The sequence below is a fragment of the Peromyscus maniculatus genome, chromosome 12, assembly GCF_049852395.1.
Source record: "Peromyscus maniculatus bairdii isolate BWxNUB_F1_BW_parent chromosome 12, HU_Pman_BW_mat_3.1, whole genome shotgun sequence".
Taxonomy (NCBI): domain Eukaryota; kingdom Metazoa; phylum Chordata; class Mammalia; order Rodentia; family Cricetidae; genus Peromyscus; species Peromyscus maniculatus.
In genome coordinates this window covers 22530697-22555355 of record NC_134863.1, presented here as the reverse complement: position 1 = coordinate 22555355, position 24659 = coordinate 22530697, and the positions used below count along the sequence as shown (strand labels likewise).

Here is a 24659-nt window from a genome sequence, read left to right as displayed (position 1 = left end):
CACTTGGAAAAACTTGGCCATTATTTCTTCTTTTTCTTCCTCTCCTCCTCCCCCATCTTCCTCTTCCTTGTAAGACCAGACTATATTTCTCATGCCAATCTTGAACTCTGGGATCCAAGGGATCCTCCTGCCTCAGCTTCCTGAAGAGCTAGGTGTATATCATCATATTTGTCTTGTTCATTTTTTTTTCCCTAAAAACAAGCCCAGCATGTACTGAGAATTACGTCTTTTTAACAAAATCTCAATTGCTTGATTTTTACCAAAAAAGACTCAGGAGCCAGATGCTGGGGTGAAAGCCTGCTAGCTCAGAGAGGCAGAGAAAGCACCCAGCTGACCTTCCTCCTCCTCTGATGTCCCAGAAAAAGACCTTTCTCCTATGCTGTCTCAAAAAAACAAAAACAAAAGAATTCTTCTCAAACTCCTCCCTTCTACTTTCTGTGCGGCTCTCTCTCCATCCTCCTGACTCCCTCTTACCCTCTATGTTTTTTTCTTATTCACTTCCTGTCAACTGGTTGCTTACTCCACCTCTTGACCTATGGTTGACCTTATTTAATCCTGTTTGCAATATTCAAGCAGAAAGCTCTTGGACTAAAGGTGTGTGCTAGGACTGAGCCACACCACAGCTAGAAACAGGTTTTCCCAGTAAATAATGCAATCTCGGGGTTCACAGTGTGATCAAATATCCTGCAACAAAATTTAAGTGTTTTATTACTTATTTTACTGTCTATGCTGTAACACTTAGTATACACTGTGCATATGCCAGGTGCCCCCGTTGGAGGGACGGGACGCACTTTAGGGGCCAGAGGGTGATGCCTGACGCGGTGTGAGGGCACAGTAAGATGTGCTTCGGAAACACAAAGCAGAAAGTGACACTGTGTGGGGCGGGCTGGGATCCAGGAAGACAAAGCAACCTCTCAGACTGGTTTCCACACGAACAGGGCCGCTCTGCCTCCCCTCTAACCGATGAAAGAACGGCCAGTGTAGCCGGACCAACAGGCGGACTCTGGGGCTCGAGAGAACGTCTTACCCACTTTGTTTTGTTTGGTTTTCAAGACAGGGTTTCCCTGTGTAGCTTTGCGCCTTTCCTGGAACTCGTTCTGTAGCCAGTCTGGCCTCGAACTCACAGAGATCCGCCTGCCTCTGCCTCCCGAGTGCTGGGATTAAAGGCGTGGGCCACCGCTGCCCCGCAACTTACCCACTTATTAAGAAATGGAGATATTTTCAGTTGGGAGGCATTCTTTTTGAGAGAGAAGATAGTTCTTTGTTCCTTGCCACAAAGCGTTCACCGAGCACAATTTCATCTTTGTAGCGGAAGCACTCAGGCAGTCACCTGTGAGATGAAAGATTACCCAGCCGGAGAAGTTTTCCTTGGAAACCACAGTCTGTGTCTGTAAAGAAATGTGCTGGGGTGGGAAACCAGCAGGGGAGTGAGGCAGATCCCCATGCTTTAATGTAGAGATGTGCCATGACCTTAACGAAGTGTGTTTCCGAACACCAGGTAGCATGGGTCTGGAGAGTAAGCTTTACACAGAATGGCCTGGAAGAATAAATGATAAGGTAGCAATGCTCAGGTCTGAGCTGTGGGGTTCGGAGGCACTTATGAGGGACTATGAGTTAGACAGATTCCCTGCCTAGGCAGAAAGAGGGCCCTGACTAGGTAATAAAGATGGCCGGATTCTCCCTCAGCCTCCTGACCAGAGACAAAAGCCTGGTGTCTAACATCTCCCATGGCATACTTGCCCAGCCCAAATTGAAGGTGTTGGGGGTTTTAGCCACTGTGAGCCAGATGAAGTCATCTCTAATCCCTAAAACAAACAAACAAACAAACAAACACAAACATAAAAGCCCATTCATTACCAAAGCCAGCACAGAACACAGAACAATGATGATGTTTGTAGCCAAGCTAGCAGAGGTTTGTCCATTCACTGTTCAATGAAATTACTCCCCAAACCAGTTTATTCTGGTTTCCTCTGGGTTTCAAAAGAAAGTGCTCTTCATCTTCGGCTGGGGAGGGACAAGGCTCAGGAAGCCCCCACCCATCCCTGGGGAGCTCTAGGCAGTTAATGGTGGCTGGGGAGAATGAGTAGTGTTCTTCAGTGGTGTAGCCGATGGAAAGTTGCCCTCATTCAAGCGAATAACCTCCCAGCCCTGCTCATGTAGACCGCCCTGATTAAACTCAGTGGAAGAAGAAGGTCAGGAGCAGGAGGGCAGGCAGGAAATAACACTGAAAGCAGGAAGGGACATGAAGGTAAGGAAGGTCTGGTGGGAGTCGGAAGTGGGAAAGGGAGGATAATGCAGGGAGAATATGACCAAAGTACATTACATATTATATATATGGAATTGTGAATGAATATATCTATTGTATATATGGAATTGCGAATGAATATATATGGAATTGCCAATGAATATATATGGAATTGCAAATGAATATATCTATTATATATGGAATTACAAATGAGTATATCTATTATATATATGGAATTGTGAATGAATATATCTATTACATATGAATTGCAAATGAATATATCTATTATATATGGAATTGTGAGTGAATATATATTATATATATGGAATTGTGAATGAATATATATATTATTTATATGGAATTGTGAATGAATGCATTTAAAATTTTTAAATATATATCAAAAAGAATGTGTCTGTTGGCTCTAAAATGTTTAACTATTGGGGGAGAATGGCTCGAGACTGTGTACAGGAGAAAATATTCATTGTGATGACTCAGTTACTTTAGACTAGTACCTTTACCTCCCTTGTTACTGACCCAATGCTCAGGGATAAAGTAGAGAGATACATCGACGATCAACTTACACATTTAGAAAGTTCAGCAGAATTGCTTTGTTGGAAACTTCCAGGTTATCAAAATAAGATTTATGGCTTAGACTGAGCTTCTGCATGAGGCCCGACAAGCTAAACCAAGATGGAGTCGCTTGTGCTCAGGCTCCATGCACCAAGACAAACCAAGCTGCTTATCTGAAGTTCCTAACTTCCCCAGGGGAACCAGAGCCAGGTCAAGAGAGCCTTGGAGAGCGAGAACTAGAGAGAAACAGAATTTTCCCTCCCCACTGCCCCCCACCCCCAAATGGCCAGTTTTAGCTTGAGGAAGTCCCTCAGCTTCAGCTTTCCCAGGGAAAGTGCCGCAGCAGCAGGAGGTTGCAATTCTGCACTGTTAACTGTAGCCTGAAGCATCTCTTGCCTACTCAGGTGAAGCCGCGATCTTATCCCAGAGGAAAGAACTTCAGGATGTCAGTACAAAGCAAAGTCAGAATTTATTAAGCAAGGGGCAGACTTGCAGAGACAGGGTGGGTGGAAAGCAAGACGTGCACCCCGCAGTAGCTACACGTGTGATTTGTAGCTTCTGAAAGTGTATCATCCTAAGGGCGTCACTTATAACTAAGTTTAAGGATCAAGCCAAGTTTTAAAGTTAAGTGAAGAATCATCTGACTTGCTCATTTCTCTTTCTAGAGCATTCCCTTTTGTGAATTTCAAGGTGGTCAATGAGAGCACCTTGTTCAGATTTGTAGATGAGAAAGTGCTAGCAAGACCCAAAGGTCAAAGGTCATGAGGGGAAGACACAGGCCTTGACCTCAAGCATGGCCTATCAGCTGTGTGAATACTTTTTCAAGAGATATTTCTCAGAGAGTGGAGCAGACTTCTTTGCAGGCAGTCTCGCAAGGGTTTGGTCCAGTGTGTTGAAATTTTGTGACTCTCAGCCAGTGAGACCTCAACTGGACTCTTTCTCATGTCTGCTTAATTTCCCCTGTGTGTTTGCCTCAGAAAGTGGCTTTGAAACCGCATCTTTGTGGTATGTTTCTGCTTCTCTCTGCTGTTCTGTGAAGAAAGCTGGCCTCTCTCCCACCCAGCGTCCTGAAACCTTTTCCTATACAGGAGAATTGCAGTGGAAAACCCAGCTGAGGTCTCTGGGCCTGATACAGTTTTGAGTAGAAGGAAGTATTCTTTCTGTGAGGTTGAAGAGAAGCTAATTATGTCAATGACCAGCAATTCCTAAAAAAAAAACAAATAAATAAGATTTCGATGAAAAAGATACAGACTGAGAGGTCAGTGCTTTTCTAGCAAATTAATTCCAACAGAAGCTTCTAGAATATTACCTCTAGCTCTTTTTTTTTTATATCTTTGAATACCCATCAAAGTATAGGGTTAGTATCCATTCAATCAAGTTCCTATGAGCCACTCACTATGTGCTGAGCAGTCATGGGAAGCAGAGCAGAGGCCAGTCAGACATTTGCCTTATACTTGCAGAGCCCATGTATCATCAGAGAAACACGATAAGCAAGAAAAACATGAGCGTGGTTACCGTGTGAGGTGAGGATTTAGTAAGGCCAGCGGCCTGAGTGTGCTGTTTGAAAGATCAGGACGGCATTTCAAAGAAAAGTGGCCTCTGAGCAAGGGCATGGAGGAAGGAAGGGACGGGGACATCGTGGCAGGGGTGTTGCAGCCCTGAGCAAGAAAGAGAATGCCTCATTGTTCCGAGAAAAAACAAAACAAAAAAGACCTCTCAGCCTCTGGTCCGTATTAAGATTCACTGCGGTTCTGGGGCAGTTCCACTGTTTATATAAAGTGTCATGCTATCAGTTTCACTCTTTCGGGGGCAAGTTGGGCTTTTATTTAGGACTCTGAGTCTACTATGGAGGTACTACCTCATCTGTAAGGATGGAGGATGGTCCACCAGCCACAGAAACGAAGAGGTTGTTAGGACGGGAAGCAGGAAGGAAGGGAGGTAGAGTAAGAAGCATGTTCACGTCTGTTCCCATCATAGCCCTGGCTTTCCTCTGCCTGTCTATTCCGGGCTGTTTTCCTCATTTATCTCTCTTTAGTTCAGCGGGTTTCGCCAGCGAAGCCTGCCTTCCTTACCCTACCTGTGATGGAGGAGACTCCATGTGGGGACAGTTCACTCACTGCCCTCTCATTCTGTATCCAGGCAACAGAGGGGCAGCCTTGTGGAGGAGAGAGTGGTGACAGAGGAAGTTGGGCAGGGAACAAGGGCTGCCCAGGACACAGGAGGACATAAAGCACCAATATTCTGCCAGGAAAGAGTTCCCTAGCCATCGTGGACAATATCTGAGTCCTGAGTCTGCCTTGAGCGTCAAGGAAAGGGCCATCCACTTAACACACTAAGCAGCCTGCCCAGAATCACCGGGCCCTCCTCTCTTCCTTCTTCTAGCTGGCTCAGGACTTGAATGTTGCTAAAATTCAAGGCTACTCTGACCAAGTCACTAAAAACTTATTACGAAAGGATAATGCTTCTCTCCTGAAACCTAGAGGTTTCAGTTCTCAGCTGACCAACAGGGGCCTCTCCAACACACACACACACACACACACACACACACACACACACACACAAGAGAGAGGAGGAGAGGAGAGGAGAGGGAGAGGGAGAGGGAGAGGGAAGAGAGGGAGAGGGAGAGGGAGAGGGAGAGGGAGAGAAAGAGAGAGAGAGAGAGAGAGAGAGAGAGAGAGAGAGAGAGAGAGAGCGAGAGAGAGCGCAAATGCAGTAAGGCAGCTTGTTGGAAGACTCAACAGACGGCTTGAATCAGGCAATTAAACTGCCATGGAAAACTCCCCAACGTTCTTTTCTAAACTGGTAACCTGACGCTGGGAGACAGCTTTCCTAGTTACTAAGTGTCCACTAGGTTGAGCCCTGGGCAAGCCCTTGAGAACAGATGCTGGAAACAACACACATTTGAAATTCTTGTATCAAAACAAGCTGTGAGGAGGACAGGATGCAGTTGGAGGTCACTCTCTCTCCTCTGCCTGGACCCGGGTTACCATAGTTCACCAGGAAATTGTTTGGACCCTGAAAAAGCTCCAAATCCTTCCTTGCAGCCCCTTTGTGACCAGAAGATGGCTTCACAACCACATGCTGGGCCACACTGCTCCTGTTGTTCCCATCAGAGCACATGGGAGAACCCGTGCTCACCGGTTCCTGGTTCAGGATGAACAGCCTCCTGTGAAGACAGCCCCAGATGCCCGGCCTCCAGGGTGGGGTCCCTCTGCATCCTGAGGCTGAGGACCTGTGGAGACAGCTGCGTGCAGAAGCCCCTGTCCCATGTGCTTCCTTATGCACACACTGCTTCTCTGTCTCTCCATGTGTGGTGAGGACACCCATGGAGAAGAAGTGATAACCTGTGAGTCCTGCTGCTTCCCAGGAGTCCCCAGGGCCTGGTAGTGTGGAAGGTAGGGAGGAGTCAGGGGTCCCCTGGCACTGACAGATGCCAGCTGCTGTGTGGGACCCCAGGGATGCCCGAAGTGGTATGACCCTCCCATAGCTTCCTGAATCATTTCCGTCTTGCTGGGTCCTGTCTTTTCCGCCAGTAGGAGGAACCATGTCGTGACCACAGGATGCTAACACGGAAGGAGAGTGCAGGTGGGACCAGGTGCAGGAAGAGAGCATTGTGAGGGCCGGTGGCAAGGTGATCACAACGCTTGGCCTGGACCCCTTGTCTTGGTTCACAGCCCTGTGCTCTTTCACGGATGCCACGGGGAAGAGGACGTCTGCGCTTCACTCCTTAGTGGCACAGTTCCCAGATGTGACTAGTAATGACCTCTCAGCACCAGAGATTAGACATGTCCTGCTTAGATGTGACATCATAGGGACCACTATGAGGTCTTAGGTGGTCCGGACAGCGTGTAGGAACCTGTGGACTTGCCCAGTCCCTGAAGCTCTTCCTTCTACTATCCACCCTCACCATCTACAGTAAGATGTGTCTCTAGCACCCTTTGGCTGAAAATTATTATAAAATTATAGATACGCAGGACAGAAAGGTCCTTACAGAGCAGGTAGTCCCCGTCAGTGCTGTGCATTAAACGCAGAGGCCGGGTTGAGTCAGCCTCCATAGCTCTGTCCACAGACCCCTTAGAAGCCTGAAGATCTGAGTACAGAATGTGAATAGTCAGCAGTTAAACTGTGTAATTTAAGCTGGAATGTTCAGCGTGCCTCCTCATTCATTCTCCACCCTGCAGAGGCTTGATTAGAAACTACTGTCCATTCACCAGGTTTCCAAGTCTGTAGCCATCTGGGTGTATCTGGTTTGCGGCAGGCCCTAATGTGACAACCAAAAGACTCCGTTTAAACCATACCCCACTCTCCAGCTCTAAGGCATGCAAGGGAGGTGGATGTGTTGTAACAGGTGTAGAGAGAGGGACTACAGAAGAGACATGGATGCTCTCAATTTTGAGCCCACCAGGTGTAGATTGACACGTCCCTTACATGTCCATTTCTAGTGAAGACCATACTGTCTGTCTCTGCCTCACAATGGAGAAACCGGCACTCACTGCAGTAAGGGTCCACCCTGGGACCTCACGGCAAGCCAACTCTGATCCCCAACCCTGGCCCTGGTACCTGCGTCACATTCCTGGCCAGGACTACATGGGGTGCATTATTCCTGTACTTCAGGAAACGAAATAGTTGATTTTTCATTTACACAAAAATGAAAAATAAATACCAGATGGTTGGAAACAGTGTAAACTCATCTTGCTGGAACTTACAAGGCCATTCGGACCGAAAAGATGTCAAGTTAGAAAATCCACAAAGCAAAAAAGATGTTTTGAATGAAAATGCACTTTGTCTCTCACACACACGCATACACACACACACAGTATCTCATTGTTTCTTCCTCAGGGAGCAGCTGTGAAGGAAATTAAGGAAGCGACAGACACAGCATCCCATCTTTGTGCCTCATACAGAGCTCAGCTTTGAGGCCAGCCTTCCTGAGCTTTGGGGGGTGTGGCATGCATGACCCTCAAAGGGGATGGCCTGATGGGGAGCTTATAAAGTGACTTGGGAGAAGCCAGGCACCAAAACAGGCACCTCACTTGGAGGCTTCTGTGTGGAAACTGTCGTCATCTTAATGAGAAAAGGTAAGTGCGTAGTTGTAACTTTCACTAGGATGAATGAGTTTAAGATAGAGAATGCCTTGACTTCCCATCACCCCCTTTCAGCTCTCCTGGTAAGTATGGACGGAGGGCTTTCACACCAGCTCTGAGGGAGCCATCTTTTCTTCCTCAAGCAAACTTACAAGGTAGGTACTATTGGTACGTTTTCTGGTGACAGGCCGGAGGGTTAGGTAAGCCTGCGCTTGCCCTGATGGCTCCTCCTGTTCCCCACCTTCCCGCTACCCAAAGGAGACCATGGGAAAATTGCCCGTGTGCCAAGACGGCATCGGCAGAATTCCCTAGAGCGATTCAACTGCACCTGATGGTAAGATCAACTGAAAACTGGAACTGATTGTGTGAACAGAGTACGGTACATTTGGACACAAAAACATTTTGTTTAGATACGTGATTTGCTGGGTGTAGTGGGGTAACCTTTAGCCCGCACACGAGGGAAGCAAGCATCACAAACTGTAGGATGGCCTGAGTTACAGAGGACAGCCTGGACTATGTAGAAAAAAAAAAAAAAAGAAAAGAAAAGGGGGGAAAACGCAATTCTTGTTCGATTTGAAGGCTACATGGGTTTGTTTGTTTTTAAGGACTATTTACCCATGGAAATATTTTATTGTAACATGTGAAATCTCAGAATCTATTTCTAGAAGTAAACTCACCAAGACGATCTTCCTGTGATATTAGACAATGGGAAAATATGCACCGTAAACCATGCAACTTTTATCCAGAGCTATACATGCATGCCAATAGCACGCTCTCTCTATCAGTGTTAAGTGAATCCGAACAGAAGGGACATGGAAAATCAGCCTCTCCCTTCTCAAGGGCTTTTGGCTATGGGAAGAAAATTCAAACAACCAGACGGCATCGGCACCTCTGGAAAGCATGTAGTCAACGGGAGTTAGCCTTTTTCTGAATCCTCCCACAGAACTTAAGGGTATGCTTCAGCCCACACGAGAACATCTTGTAACAGGACATTTGTCAGACTTAGACATGGGGCTCACTTGTTATTGCTGCTGCATGGTGACACAGGGCTCCTCGGGTCTCACAGGCAGGCATTCACTGAAAGGCACAAAGTTGGACGCAGAAGGGAACATGACCGAGAGGCTATGAGTGGAGAGCTGGCCCTGTCATTGTCCTGTTCCCTTCCCGGCCTCAGTTTCCTCATCTGCACACCTGGCAGGGGTGGGGTGGGGTGGGCTGGGGTGGGTAGGTATCCTCTAAGGTCCTATCCATTTGGAAACTCAGTAGAGTGTACGTACTATATGCCACATGCAAAGTCCAGTCCTTGGGAAAGCCCATTGACTTAGGCCTCTTGGGTAGAGCTACAAAGATTCCAAGAGCCCCTGAGAAAGGGTGCAAAGTTTTCTGAGTTTAGGTTGGACTTCTACAAACACTCCACCCTCTGAAATGTTAAAACACGGCTGTAGTTTATATAGCAATGGGAAAGGGTGCCTCCAGGACTAAAGATGGTGGTCCCCTCCACAGATCTGCTCAAGAGAACTTCAGCAGCCGCCCCCTCCCCAGCCCGCCCCAGCTGGCAGCTCCCACTCCTTACATAACTGTTCTTTTGAAAACCAGGCAACAAAACCTTCAGAAGAAAAAGCTATTGATTATTAAAGTTATTTGGAGGTTCAGAGACTCGTAATGAAGTGGTTATAATTATTCCTGTTATGACACATCCTTTTCAATGCTTGGATCTGAGAACATTTGGCGTGCATTGACTCAGTCACCTTCATCTCGGAGAGAAAGGCAGCGAGCTGGAAATAGCTCATGTGCAGGGAGAGGCAAGGAGTCACCAAAAGGGTGCAGAGGAAAGAAAAGTCAGGGAAAAGGGGCAGAGAGGAGGCCGAAGTGTCTGTCCATAGCCTGCACTGACGGCCATCACACGCCCTGTCTATCCATGGTCCCTCCCCAGAGTCAGTTGTGACCACCAGCGGACTTCCGTATGGAGCTGACGTTGCTCTCTTCCATATCAGCTGACAGGCCTTCTCTGGTTGAATGCACATCCTCTACAAAAAACACTCTCAGTGGTCAATGAAAACACTTGGGACATAGAATCCTGTTTCTGCCTTTCATAATAACGGTGCTAGTATTTAACTGGGCAAGGCGACACATGTCTTTAATTCCCAGCACTCACAAGGCAGGAAGATCTCTGTGAGTTCAAGACCAGCCAGGTCTACAAAGCAAGTTCCATGACAACCAGGGCTAATAGTGAGATGCTGACTCAAAAATAAATAAGTAAACAATTTTTTTCAAAGCTAATATTTACTGAGCACCTGCTTGGTGTCAGACACTACTATGAATATTCACATTCTCTCTCTCTCTCTCTCTCTCTCTCTCTCTCTCTCTCTCTCTCTCTCTCTCTCCCCAGGGGGTGTGTCTTTTTATGTCATTGGAGCTGGTCTTGGATTGGTGGACTCCACAGTTGTCCCACCCACCCAAGCCTCTCTCGTAGCCCCCTTTCCCACCACACCTGGCTTTATTTTATCCCATTTTATTTTTGCAAAGATTCATGAGCTAGGCATGACTATTAGTCCCACTTGATAAACCAAGAAACAATGGCCTAACTTGCACAGTTACATTCAGTGGGTGGCAGAGGCAGAATTGGAACCCCATCTGAGTAACACTGGGTTCCCCACACGCTGCTCTTGGTCAAGGTTCCTGGGCCAAGCTTGGGTTGATAGGACAGCCCAGCGAAACGTTGGCAAAGATACTGTGTGGGGGTCTGAGGGAGCATTCCCTTATGAATCTCACAGGACACTTTATGTTGTACATGATTTGGATTTGAGCTTGATTTCTTCAAGCTTGGACCTTTCAGGGCACTTCTTTGTCTAGCCCCTGTATACATATTATTTTTGTTCCAGAAACAAATACCTACCGAACCCGACATTTCCAAGATTCTGGGATGGTTCTGAGGCGAATTGGATAGGCGCCCACCCTAGAGAAATATTCAGTGAAGCGTGGGAATGTGTGGGTTCACAGAGGAGGCTAATCCAGCAAGAGATGCTCTAAAAGAGGTGCTCGGTGCTCTGGGGTGATGGACTCACTGTGGCTGGATGGCCAGGCTGGCAGCAGCTGCAGGATGCAGCTCCTCAGTGCTGAGGAGAAAGCCAGCTGAGGGACCAGGCCCGCCCACAAGGACTCTCCATCACTGTGTGTCCTCAGGAGACCCAGACACCTCCAGCTGCATTATTTCTCCCTAGGCCTCTCCTGAAGCCACCCAGACCCAAGATGGTGACCATGCTGTTGCTCCTGGGCACACTGGCAGGCCTCTTCACTGCAGCCGAGGGACAAAGTTTCCATCTTGGGAAATGCCCAACTCCTTCAGTGCAAGAGAATTTTGACGTGCTAAAGGTGTGGTAACTCAAACCTCCCCTTTGTTTTGAGCATGCTGAGAGGTTCATTGTATTCTTTAATCTCCAAAGCAAGTCTTGGGGAAGTGTAGAGGTCTCTGCAGACACAGGCCAGCAGAGTAACAATCCGGGTGAGGCAAGAAGGAAATTCAGTTCAACACGACTTAGTAGCCAGTGTTGATTCAAACTTCAAGAGTCTGACACCAAGCAGTTTATTTTAGTCATATTTAAGTACAGAGCAACTTGGAAACATTTTTTCTTGGTGTAACACAATCCTGTGTGCATAAAGATGCATAACTACATTGAAACGTGCTCAAAGTATATGTCAGGTCTTCTATGAAGATGGGCTCTATACCTAGGCTGCATGTATTATCTTAAGGGACTAGAGGAGGATCTGGTGTAGTCTCCATCATACAGATAGCACAGAAGTCATCTAGTCTATTGGCCACCTCTGGTTCTAGTTATGGAAGCTTGCAGGGTGCCTCTGGTTGTACAGATAGTGCAAAGGTTATCTAGACTACTAATCATCTCTGGTCCTGGTTGAGGGATCTTAGGGGAGTGAGGTATGACTTGGTCCTACAGACAGCACAGGGGTCACCTAGGCTATCAGCCACCTCCATCCCCAGCCTTCTGGGTGGAAAACAGGTTATACGTCTTTTCCTTGAAGAAACAACCCTGGGTGTTTAACATTCTTGGCTTCCCTAATGCTATCTGTAAGCATAAGGACCTTTGTGTTCCCAACAGGCAAGGCACTTACCTTAATTTTGGGGTTTCCCTGAAGCAGTCTCTGAGGCCAGAAAGGGGACAGGGAGAGTCTTTGGTACCTCAGCTTGCCCCCCCAGATGGATGCCAACAGGCCGTAGGAACTCCCATGGCCCTGGCTGGGGAGAGCAGGGGGTGGCAAGCATGAGTTGTCAGTGTATGGGAATTGTCCCCCACCACTGTGGGGAGGTGGGGGTGAGGGTATAATGTGAACAGGGGCACTAACTGTGGCTGTTTCACTACTATGGACCTACAGAAAGAAAAGCTGCGTGTCCTTCTCAAGTGACACAGGTAGTTAGTGCATGCCCACAGGACTCAAAACTAGGCTTCCTGTGGCGTAACTCGAGACAGGACCTAGGAAAGGCCAGAAGTCCCCCAGGGGTCTTTTCTTGTTACCTACAAGACAACTGGCTCCCCATAAACGCTTCTTCTTCCTGGACTGAGGCAGAGGGAGCAGCAGAAAGGGGCAGCTATTAGATGACGGAATTCAGCGGCTCCCACGACGGTGGAAGGCCTGAATTCTAACCGTAAGGCCCTTCTCCTTAAAAGGTTTTGGTTGCTTTTAGGGAGCAGCACACTTGGTTTGAGAAACACTGAAATTATCAGTCACTGGAACTTTGGGGTGAGTGCTGGGAATGTTAGAGGGTGGGCTGGACAGAGCTGGGACGAAAGAGCTTAGGCATTAGAAGGGCGGAATAAGATGGCAGAGAATGCCCACGGTAAGAGAGGAAAAGCCACGCGCTAAGGTCTGCACTGACGTTCTCCATTAAGATTTTAAGGATTCCCTTTAATTGAGTCAACCTGGAAAACCACACACACACACACACACACACACACACACACAAACTTTATGATAATATCCAGGGAATTTGAGTCAAATTTTAGTCTGGGAGTAGAAATTCCAAAATATCCTGGAAATTATAACTGATATCTTCACTTACAGAAGTCCTTTGAGAACTGAAGCGAAATGTTTTTAAAGGATCTTTTAAAAAATGTATGTGTATATGTGTGTGCATCTGTGTGTGAATGTGCATAAGTGTGCAGGTGCCCGTGGAGAGAGAGTTGGATCCCCTGGAGCTGGAGTTACAGGCAGTTGTGAGCTGTCCCATGTGTATGATGGGACTTGAACTCCAGTCCTCTTTAAGAGCAGCAAGTGCTCTTAACTTCAGAGCCATCTCTCCAGCCCCAAAGCAGAATTATTTTAAGGCAACAATTGCATTACGATTGGTTTATATAGCATATTACTGGCGTGTTCAAAAAGGTTTTTATTTCAAGGATTTTTAATATATTCACTGTTATGCAACCATCATTAAATCAATTTTAGAACACTTTCATTATCCTAAGAAGAAAGCCCGACCCCCCTGACAGCCTCTCTAGCTGGATTGCTTAGACTTTTCATCTCCCTGACAAATACCTGAGAGAAACAACTTGAGAGAGGGAAGATCTCTTGTGGCTCCTGGTTTCAGTGTTTTCAGGCTATGGTTCATGTGGCCCACAGGCTTATGGTGAGGCAGAACTTCATCGGATACGTAGTTCAGAAGGCTGCTTAGCTTACGGTGGCCAGTAAGCAGAGAGAGAGAGCAGCCAGACAGCAAACAAGAGCTATCTCTCCCAGGCATGTACTCAGTAACCTGCTTCCCCTAACTAGACCCCTCCCGCTTACCAACTATCAATATTACAAATCGATCAAGGGACTAATCCATTGATTAGGTCAGAGCTCTCAGCATCCAGTCACTTCCTCAAAAGTCCCACCGCTGAGATCTGCTCACATCAGGACCAAAACTCCTACTCTCGAACCTGAGGAGAAGCTTTCCATCCAAACCAGAACAATCCTTTTCTTCCCAACGCTGCCATACCCACACAACCAATACTTTACTTTCTGTCTACGGAATATACAATGCTAGCTTTTTGTGACTGAAGGAGATGTCTTCAAGGTTCACCTGTGTTGCAGCGCGCATCAACACTTCGTTCCTTGTGTTGGCAAATGATGTATGGGGTGATGCTACAGTTTATTTATCCTTATGGCTTGAGTTGTTTTACTTTTTCTGTGATAGAAATGCTGCTGCTGTGGACATTCAGGCTTGGGGACGTTTTTGAAGAGAGGGGCCTATGTTTTCAGTTCTTTGGGGTATATATGAAGTAGAATTGCTGATGTGGTAATCCGTGTTTGGCTTTTTGACAAGCTGTTGGACCGTTTTAGAAGAGTTGCACCATTGTACATCCTCACAAACAGCCTCCAGCACTGATTCCCTTACCTCTTCACCAGCAGCAGTTACCAATGCCTTCTTTTCTTATAGGTGCCGTGGGGGTATTAAGCTGTATCACCTCCGTTTCCTAAGGCCTAATGGTGTTGAGTATCTTTTCATGTACTTATGAGCCATGTGGAAATCTTCCATCCAAATCTTTTGCCCTTAAAAAAAAAAAAAAAAAAAAGCTGGGCATGGTGCACTTGGGAGGCAGAGACAGGCAGATCTCTGAGTTTGAGGCCAGCCTGGTCTACAAAGTGAGTTCTAGGACAGACACGGAGAAACCCTGTCTCGAAACGCGCCCCCCAAAAGTCTTTTAATTCTTGATATCCAAATGCTCTTCCTCTGAGCTGGATGCAAATCTCTTCTGAGATATGTTAAAATTGTTTATCCCATTTGATGGAACATTTCCCTTTATCGATAGGCCCTTTGAAGCATGAGGGTTTTTTTTTTTTTTTAATACTGATAAAGTCCAATTTGTTCATGTTTTTGCTGTTGTTGTTGCTTGTACTTGTGGGGTCAGGCCTACAAACTTAAGTACCTAATTAGTAAGCATCTCATTAGTTCAGTAGGTAGCACTCGGTCCCTAGAGAAGCCTTGCCCAATCCAAGGCTGTAAAGATTTACTCCTGTATGTTCTTCTCAGGGTTTTGTAGTTTAAGCCTTTGATTCATTTTCAGTTACATTGTTGTCATAGAAGTATCCAATTCCATTTGCGAGACTTTTCCAGTATTTGTTAAAAAGACCAATTCTCCATTGATAGTCTTGCTATCCATAGTGAAATACATTGGTGTCATAGAAGTATCCAATTCCATTTGCGTGTCTTTCCAGTCTTTGTTAAAAAGACCAATTCTCCATTGATAGTCTTGCTATCCATAGTGAAATACATTGGTGTCATAGAAGTTTCCAATTCCATTTGCGTGTCTTTCCAGTATTTGTTAAAAAGACCAATTCTCCATTGATAGTCTTGCTATCCATAGTGAAAATCAGTTGACTGTGGAAGTTTTATTTTCAAAACCTCAGTTCTATTCTAGCTATGTCTGCACTTACTCCAATTTTGATTACTACAGATTTGTCATAAGTTTCTAATCAAAATGCAGGAGTCCTTCAACTTTATTCTTCTAACTATTCTTTGCCCCTTGTATTTTCATGAGTTTTATGATCAGCTTGTCCATTTTTGCAGAGAATTTAATTCAATTTAAGAAAATACATAGAGTATTGCCATCTTAACACCCTCTGTTTATGAGCATAAGCTATCTTTCTATTTATGATTTTTTTTGTTTGTTTTTGTTTTTCTAGACAAGATTTTTCTGTGTAGCCCTGGCTATCCTGGAACTCGCTCTGTAGACCAGGCTGGCCTCGAACTCAAAGATCTGCCTGCCTCTGCCTCCCAAGTTCTGGGATTAAAGGTGTGTGCCACCACTGCTGGGCATCTATTTACCTCTTTGTCTTACCAATATTTTGCAGTTTTCAAAATACAAGTTCCTATATTTCTTTAGTTAAATTTATTTCTAAATATTTTCATTCTTTCTATGTTATTATAAATAGAACTTTCTTAATTTCATTGGCAGATTTTTCATCACATGTATAGAAACACTTTTGTATATTGATCTTACATCTTTATTGGTTTGTTTGTTTCGCTGGTTTTTCTGAGGCAAGCTTTCTCTATATCAGTCCTGGCTGTCCTGTAACTTGCTCTGTAGACCAGGCTGGCCTCGAACTCACAGAGATCCACCTGCCTCTGCCTCCGGAGTGCTGGGATTAAAGGCGTGTGCCACCACTGCCTGACAATCTTGCATCTTTTAAATTTGCAGAACTCATTATTTCAATAGTGTGCCTGTGGATTTTTTATTGTTGTTTGTTTGTATTTAAGACTCCTTAGGGAGGCTAGAAATATAGCTCACTTGTACAAAATCAAGTCTGACTACCATTACCAAGTAAATTAAGCTTGGTCACACACATCTCTAGATGAAGGCAAGAGGAACATTCAAAATCACTCAAAAGCAGTTCCCCTGGACTTTGTGTACACAGTAATAGATCATCTACAAATGAAGGTGATTTGGCTTCTTGAGTAGTTAAGGACTGTTAAAGGTATTATAAGATGGAAATGTTTCTGAGGGTGATTATGAAACCTGTCAGCCTTGCTTTTTTGGTACTCCCAGTGAAGGTCAGTAGGGTTGTTTTGTTTTTGTAGGTTTCTGTTGTTGCGGTTTGTGTGTTTGTTTGAGACAGGCTGGCCTTAAACTCTCCATGTATCTGGTGCTGACACTGGATTCCTAATTTCCCACTCAGTGTACCTCCCAGGTTCTGGGATTAGAGGCCTCTGCTAAATTTCAATGTTTTTAACTGACTGTTGGGGCTTGCTAAAGGAGTTCGAAAAGTAGGTCGAAGATGTGGGTGTGCCCTTGTGCAGAGCCACGTGACTGAAGTCACGTGTCATGTGACCGAAGGCTTGTGTCACGTGACTGAAACCATGTCGTCAGTCGTTCTCAGGATGCTTCTGAATGTTCAAAGGTGAATGCATGCTCTACTTGCTCTGTTGAGTGACAGATTTTTAAATTTACAGAACGATCATAATTAATATTTTGACTAGGCAAATATACACAAGCAGTTTGAAATGCTGAATGTGCAAAAGGGAGCTGGGCCCATAGCTCAGTGGTAGCATATCTGTCTAGTATAAAGTCTATGTTCTGTTCCGTCCCCAGAACCACAGAGGGCAGGGGTGGGGAGGACACAACCAACCCAGACCCCAAGGGTCCAAAGGAGCATACGATGACGTTCCCCTTAGTTTCCTCAGTCCCCACCCCCCCAAGGAGCAACTAGTAAAGCCAGCCTATTGTGTACCTTTTTTTAGACAATGTGTACATATACAAGCGAATATGTGTAAGACTCTGGTAGCCAAAATAACAGCTTCCAGAAGTCCATGGCTTGTTTTCTAGCCTGTGAACATCCTACCTCCCATGGGATAAAGGGATTCTACCGAGGTGACCTGAGATGGCCAGACTGGTTATCCAGGTGGACCCAACTTAATCACATAATTTTTTAGAAGCAGAACACCCTTCCTAACTGTGTTAGAGAGGTTTGATGAAGTGAGATCTCGTCAGGGAGGCACAGTGAAGGTCAGCTGAACTTGAATATGGAGGACTTCCAGGTCCAAAAAACAGGCAACCTATATAACATGGAGAAAGCAAAGACGCCCACTCTCTAAGAGCCTCCGGGAGGGGAGGAAGCCCACATCTCAGAGTCTGGCTTACAGAACCACAAGTCAATAAATCTTTGCTGGTTAGAGTTTGTAGCTTGTCACCACCAAAATAGAAACCCCTTACTATAAGCTTTTATTGTTCTACTAAAGGCCGTTTAAATACACCCCACCTCAAACCTGGCTCTTTGATCCTTCTTCTTTAGACACCTGCAAGATAATTGCATATACCTTTTTTAAAGGGGGGTGTTTAAAGTGTCTTCAGATAGATACACCATCTATTATTTCCCCAGCCCCTCACTGGACTGTTTCCTGCCTTTTATTGTGATGGAGATACAACAGATAACCTTATACATACACACTATTTTTTTTTTTTTTTAAGCAGGAGATACAGTCCCAGAAGTTCAATTGCTGGGCTAAAGAGCATGTGCTTTTAGTTTGGCTCAATAGTACCAAGCTGCCCTCTGCAGAGGTTTCAGTAAACCAACACCAAGCGGCCGCTACAGCCAGCATGTCTGATTTACACCCAACTCAAAGATGCCTTGTAGAATTATCAGCTGGTGGAGGTGGAAGGTGTTTTCCAGCCACCAGATAATCCCTTCCTTTCACAGAGGCTGGAATTTCACACAGGCTTTGACCGAAGAGAACTCTGAGGACATAGCTAAATAAAGAGCCCTTGAGGAATAGAATGTGGCATACAACCAGTACCCGCACACCCATTCACTTCTTCTCATTTGAAATACGAGCTTGCCCAGCTGGCTGGGGATGATGCAGCCCCATTTGGCCCGGTTTCCCCTGGAAAGGGCTCTGCTTCTAAGACGACCATGGGAGAGAGCCAGCAGGTCCCCAGAGAGCCCCCGGGGTTTTGCCCTGCTTCTTCTTGTTGTCTGTGCAGTATCTTGGAAGGTGGTATGAAATCGAGAAGATCCCATCGAGCTTTGAGAGAGGGGACTGCAATCAAGCCAACTACTTGCTGATGGAGAATGGCAACATCAAAATGGTAAACCAGGAGAGGAGGTGAGCGAGCGAGGAGTGTCCTCCCGGGACGGCCTTGTTCAGTGCTTAGGGGCAGGGGGGGGGGGGCGGGGGCGCGCTCATCTCCAGACAGGGACCAAGAGAGAAGCCCTTTCTGGCCATTTACTCACCGAGGCCGTCAAGTTTTGTTGAACACTTCTGGGAACGTGCGGCTCATTTTATCGGGTAGCCGTTTATCCCACTTCCAGTCTGCTTCCCCGCTAGGGACCTCCCCACCCTTTTCCCTCGGTTTTCTCTTTTTCCTTCTTTTGAGTCAGGATCTTATGTAGCCCAGGCTGGTCTCCAACTCACTGTGTAGCCGAGGATGTTCTGGAATTTCGGATCCTCCTTGGCGCTGGGATTGCGAGTGTATGCCACCAAGCCTTGTTTGTGCAGTGCTAATGTTACCCCGGGGCCTTTTGTGTGCTGAGAAGCACCCTACCGAAGGAGACGCATCTCCTTTTCTTGCCAAGCCAGCATCAGATACATGTACTCTCCAGCTTATGTCAACAGGATGACTTTTAGAAGTATGGACTTCTATCACTAAGCACACTGGACATTGATATTCAATCTAAAACTCTTCGCTCTGGAGAGCAGACATGAAGAGGCCCAGGATGAGGTCCTTCTTGCTTACCTTCCACCAACAAACGTTACATCACCAACCAATGCATTTAAGGATTTCCTGTGTGCAAGGCACTCCCTCGGCCCCTGAAAATAGATTTATTTAATCCCCATGACATAGCCAAAATAGATACTGTTACAAACCTCATGGATGAGACAATTTAGGTCCAGAGAGGTTAAGCACTTTGTTCAGGGATCATACAACTGACAAATGATGAAGCTTAGGTGTGGACCCAGGAGACGGGACCCAAGAGACCAAGTGTAAAAAAGGCTGGGGGTGAAGGGGTGTTCTTTCTGTTCCTTACAAGATCTGAGGACAGTATTCAACTCCAAGAAAACAACCACCCTCAACCCTCAAGTACCTGGGTCCACAGAGGCTTCCTGTGTCCCCCATACCATCCACTCATTTCCCTGTGGGCCAGAGCCCAGCCAGTGACTCCCACCCTGCGTAAACCAGAGGGAGGAGGGAAGAAAAGAAGGAAGGAAGGAAGGAAGGCAGGCGCTTGAGGGCCCCTGACAGAACTCCAGCTCCTTTTGGAGCCCCAGGGGAGGGCTGCATGAAGGGCTGACGACAGGAATTGCCGGGAATCTCCCGGGAATTTTACAGGCTCTGTATTATTAGTCATCGGCTTCTCCTCACAGTGGAATTCCAGAGAAAAGGTTTATTTGGGCCGTAGTTCAGAAGGTTCCATCTGGAACCAAGGAGCCTTATTCCTTGAGCTTCTGGTGAAGTGGGCACAGCATGATGGGCACATGGGGTAGAAAAAAAACAATTCACCCCAGGAGGGAGGAAAGAGAAACAGGGTCCCACAATCCTCTTTGAAGGCACACCCCCAGTGACGTAAGGAGCTCTTCCCAGTCTCAACTCCACCATAATAGCATCACCCTGGGGACCAAACCTTTACCCGGTCCTTTGGGGGGACATTTATCCAGACCGTAGCAGGCAGGAGAGTTCTAATGACCTCTTTTCTTTATATTTTATTTTAGTTTTTCAAGGCAGGGTTTCTCAGTGTAGCCCTGGCTGTCCTGGAACTCACTCTGTAGACCAGGCTGGCCTCGAACTCAGAGATCCACCTGCCTCTCTGCCTGCTGAGTGCTGAGATAAAAGGTGTGTGCCATCTCCACCTGGCAGTAATGACCTCTTCTGAGTGAAATATCATGTCCCATTAGGTACCAAACCCGTGAAGTCCACACGTAGGGAGCTGGGAGTCTCAGCCTGTGTTCAAGAACTTGGGGCCCAGAAGAGCTGGCCTAGAGCCAGAGGAGTGAAGGGATAAGGCTTTTGCCACTTGGCTGCCCGGTTCTAGATCTTAGGTTAGCTTGTCTGTAGCCAGCAGCAACAGAAGAACCATCCCCGAGGCTGTCTGGGCATCAAAGGAGGTAAGAGGTGTAAAGCTCTTACAGCAGTGCTTGGCATGTGGCAATCATCTGATAAACATGACCTTTTAATGGCTGACCTCCTGCCACTTGAAAACACAGATTGGAGCCAGTGGGACAGGACGGCTCAGCAGGCAAAGGCGCCTGCCACCACGCCGAGTCCCCCACATACCCTCTGACCTCCACACTAGTGTCATGATAGAAGTATGCGCCACAGACATTAAATAAGTGTAACGAAAATAATATTTAAAAGAAAATACAAGTGCATTTTCCCCACGAGCACGTTGCGCCTTTATGACCAGAGACTGGCGTTTGGAGAACTATTCTGGAACAAGACACAAATGGTCGTGGAGAGGAGAAGAGCCTGGTTTGTTGCTAAGTTACCATTTGCAGATGTAAACAAACCGTCTTCTAGGGGAGACAGTAGGGCCTGGTGCCTGGCCCTACATGGTGACAGGCAATGCAGCCAGGAATTAGGAGAGTACCTTTCCCGACCTCCCTTACCTGCAGCTCAGTTTCAGAGCAGCATCCCTGTAAGAGGATTTTTCTGTCCCTCCTGCCAGCTCCCAAATCACGACATGGAGACTTATTATTATGAAAGCTCAGCCGATAGCTTAGGCTTGTTTTTAACTAGCTCTTATATAACTTGAATTAACCCATGTTTTTAGTAATCCACATTCTACCATGTGACTTTTACCTCTCTCCCATTTTGTGTGTCTGACCAGTTCAGCCTCTTGCTGGCTTCTCCGCCCTTCTTCTTCTTCTTCCTGGCATCCTCTGTGCCTAGAAATCCTGCCTAGCTATTGGCTGTTTGGCTTTTCTTTAAACCAGTCTGAGTGATGCATATTCACACTGTGCAAAAAGATTATCCCACAACATGTCCCTCACTGGGAACCATAGCGCTAATCTCCTGACTTCCTCACACATACTTAGCTCTCACAGTTGCCCTGCTTGAGGACTGACAGGCAGGCAGCCCCTTTGCCCTCTCCCGAAGAGGAACAGTCATGTCTAGGCAACCCCCCCCTTCTCTGGCCTCTTCCCCAAGGCTTTGCCCTAGCCTCTGGGTTCATGAGGTCATTGGGAGTTAGTCTGAAATGGGCCAGGACCTTGTGAAGGGTCCGAGTACTTTCCTTGGTTCCGAGACCAGCACATTTAAAATATGCCACTATTTTATATACCACTAAGAAAGAATGGGGACCAATTATAAGATGTGTGTTTTTCCACAATCATGTCTCTGAGAACGGGACTTGTCTCGGGAGCATAATGGCCAGGTCTCCTCCTTGCCTCTGTGACAACCAGCTCTGTTTCAAAATCTCCCATGCTCACTTGGACACTAGCTGAACTGGAGGGGTTTTCAGACCTCAGGCCCCTCAATGGGACAAATCTGTAAGATGTCCCTGCATTTGTCCCCGCAACACAGGGGTGATGGGAAGTGCCTCCAGACCCCTTCCCGCTTTGCATTGTTTTCTGTGATCTAGCTCCTCCTTCCTCCTTTTCTTTTCTTCTTCATCCTCTCCTCTGTAAAGAGATGAGTCTCATAGGGGGTTGTTTCCTCTATTTTCTCATCCCCCTTTATTCCCTCTCTTTGAAGCCTGGGAGCAGGAAGTGCCTGAAAGGCAAATGGCAAACATAAAAAACTAGTGTGGAAATGCAAGAGCCTAGCGTAGACCCCAAACCCCAGGCATTGTCAAAGCAGCTTCTTGTTCACAAATGCCGCCTTCCTCCACTGAATCTCAGACAGTCACAGAAGGAAGAGCAGTGTCCAGAACCAGGTCTCTGCTGACCTTTTAAGACCCTCTCACACCAGACACCACCCAGCTGGCGGCCAGAGCCCTTAGGGCACAAAGCCGCTGGCGGTCAGAGTCCTTAGGGCAAAAAGCTTGACTTTCATTGATTTGGGGTTTTCAATGAGTTGTTTTTCCTTCCTTTCCCGTATCTGTTTTCCTTTCCTTGTTTCTTTTCTCTCTCTTTTTTCTCTCTCGCTGTAGACCAGATGGAACCATGAACCAAGTCGAAGGGGAAGCCAAACACACCAACCTCTCGGAGCCAGCCAAGCTCCTAGTCAAGTTTTTTGAGTGTAAGTATCCACTTCCCTCAGGGAGCATCAGGGACCGGAGATGTGTAGCTAGAAAGCCGGAGCCCTGTGTTCACACGCCTCCGAGTGCTTAATCTCGAGATTAAGAGGTGGCCAGTGACATGGCTCGGTGGATAAAGTGTTTGCCGTATGAGCCTGAGGATCTGAATTTGATCCCTGGAACCCACCTAAAGCTAGAGAGAACTAACTCCACAAGTGTCCTCTGGCCTCTGGAGAAGGGTGGGCTTAATAGCTCTCACACCCCCATGTTTCCCATGTGACGCACCGACTCCGTGGGTCCCCAGAGCCCCGGAGGGGAGGCTTCCCTTGCCCTGGCCCTTCCTCATGCTCCGCCTCTGGTTCTCAGTGACGCCAGCCACACCGTACTGGATCCTGATCACCGATTACGTGAACTACGCTCTGGTCTACTCCTGTACCACCATCATCTGGCTCTTCCACGTGGATTACGTTTGGATCCTGGGAAGAAACCCTTATCTTCCTCCAGAAACAGTAACCTACCTGAAAGATATCCTTATTTCTAACGGAATCGACACCCAAAAGATGACAAGCACTGATCAAACGAACTGCCCTGAATTCCCGTAAAGGGAGGGACAGCCACTCTGGGTTTACTTCTATGCTTTGCGTCCCCGGCTCCACCCCAGCTCCTCACGAAGACAAACCGAGCAACTGTGAGCCAGAGGGAAAGTCTGGCTATAGAAGCCCGTGGAGGGGCCTCAGGGGAAGTTGATCCAAACCCAGCCAGATCCCAAACTGTCACCCCACTGCCGCCGCTGCTAGCCCAGTAATAAACCTTTTGCTGATCAGCTGTGTTCAGAGCGGATTCTGAGTTAGGATTATTGTGGGAGATTCATTAGAAGCAGATGGTGGGAAACCCTTCAGCGGTTATGTTTAGAAAAACAGCTCTGAACTGTCCTAATTTAAAGGATGGCAAAGTCAGAGTCTGCTGACCGATCCAGGGTTCCACTGCACAGCAGATACCCTTCTAGAGGGAATCCTAGGAGGCTTTCATTTCTGTCTGGAGGCTTCCTTGAAGTTAGTTTCTCATCGAGAAGTCTTCAGAGTGGAGCTGAAGAATGAGAGTCCTGGAAGGGTCTATGAGACGAGGAGATTCTGTGAGGGGAAGACAAAGAGATTTTAAAAACGATGCAAAATGTTCTCTTTCATCCCGTTGGTGTTTACTGAGGTCCAGTTGCATTCCAGTCACTGAAAAATCCAGAGTTCCCTGCCCCTCCACCCCAGAAGCTTCAGCCCTGTGAGAGAGACATCAAGATAGAGGGCACCATGGGAAATCTGAGAACATCCCACCCCCTTCAAGACACAGGGTCAAGCTTACACAGTCTGCCTACAAGCCTCGAGGGCATTCCCATGCCCTGGCTCCCCTAGGAAGTCAGGAACCACCTGGTGGTGTGTGTTCTGACCACGTGACTTTTAAAATCAACTGACCTCAGATTTATCACTCTGCAAGTTCACTTGTGTAGAATACATATGGTATGTGTTAATATATACAATTCTCGTTTAATTAAGAAAAAATAAACTCAAAATGTAGCTTCCAATTCACAATTCAAAAAGCCTGAAAACCGCTGAGCAAAAAGATAATAAGGGGTTGAGTGTGGTCAGCTGCTTCCCTCGCACTGCCTGAGGTGTCCTGAGCATGGCACCGCACTGTTCGCCCGAGGCACTTGGCTACTCTAGAATACAGTGATTCCTCGGAGGGCTAAGCTTGCGGTCACCTGCTATTTCGTGATAAAAAACTAAATTATGTAGCCAGTGAGATGGCTCAGCTGGCCAAGGCACCCGCCACCAAGATCACGGACCTGAGTGTGATCCCTGGGACCCCCTTGGTAGGAGGAAAGCGCTAACTCCAGCAAGTTGCTCTCTGACCTCCACACACCCGTTGAGGAATGCACGTGCCTACATACAAACATGCACACACAATAAATAAATGAAAAGTGCCCTGGTAACATCTGCCTGAGTGGGGGAGGAAGGCCAGTAGGAAACACAGAGCAAAATAAAGACGACAGTACTCACTAAGCCCAGCACAGCCATCATTAGCTCTAACCTTCGTCAAGGTATCAC

The 24659-nt window shown here is 46.8% G+C and overlaps 1 protein-coding gene and 1 long non-coding RNA gene across 3 annotated transcripts; one reads left to right on the top strand and one right to left on the bottom strand.

Annotated features, from left to right (window-relative positions):
• Positions 1-1218: 1218 nt before the first annotated feature.
• Positions 1219-6917, bottom strand: LOC121821694 (uncharacterized). The gene is made up of 2 exons (XR_013043708.1): positions 5954-6917; positions 1219-1805 (listed from the first exon to the last, which is right to left on the bottom strand). It is a non-coding gene; the product is annotated as an uncharacterized LOC121821694 (long non-coding RNA).
• On the top strand, positions 4981-23386 carry Apod (apolipoprotein D). Of its 2 annotated transcripts, none has more exons than XM_076548679.1 (6): positions 4981-6161; positions 7655-7893; positions 11121-11271; positions 18372-18493; positions 22477-22565; positions 22930-23386. In XM_076548679.1, exons 3-6 carry the CDS (start codon positions 11149-11151, stop codon positions 23163-23165), a joined length of 570 nt encoding a protein of 189 aa, XP_076404794.1. In that variant the 5' UTR covers positions 4981-6161; positions 7655-7893; positions 11121-11148; the 3' UTR covers positions 23166-23386. The 2 variants fall into 2 exon arrangements, with proteins under 2 accessions (XP_076404794.1, XP_042115076.2); XM_042259142.2 differs by lacking the exon at positions 4981-6161 and adding an exon at positions 6574-6730.
• Positions 23387-24659: the final 1273 nt, after the last annotated feature.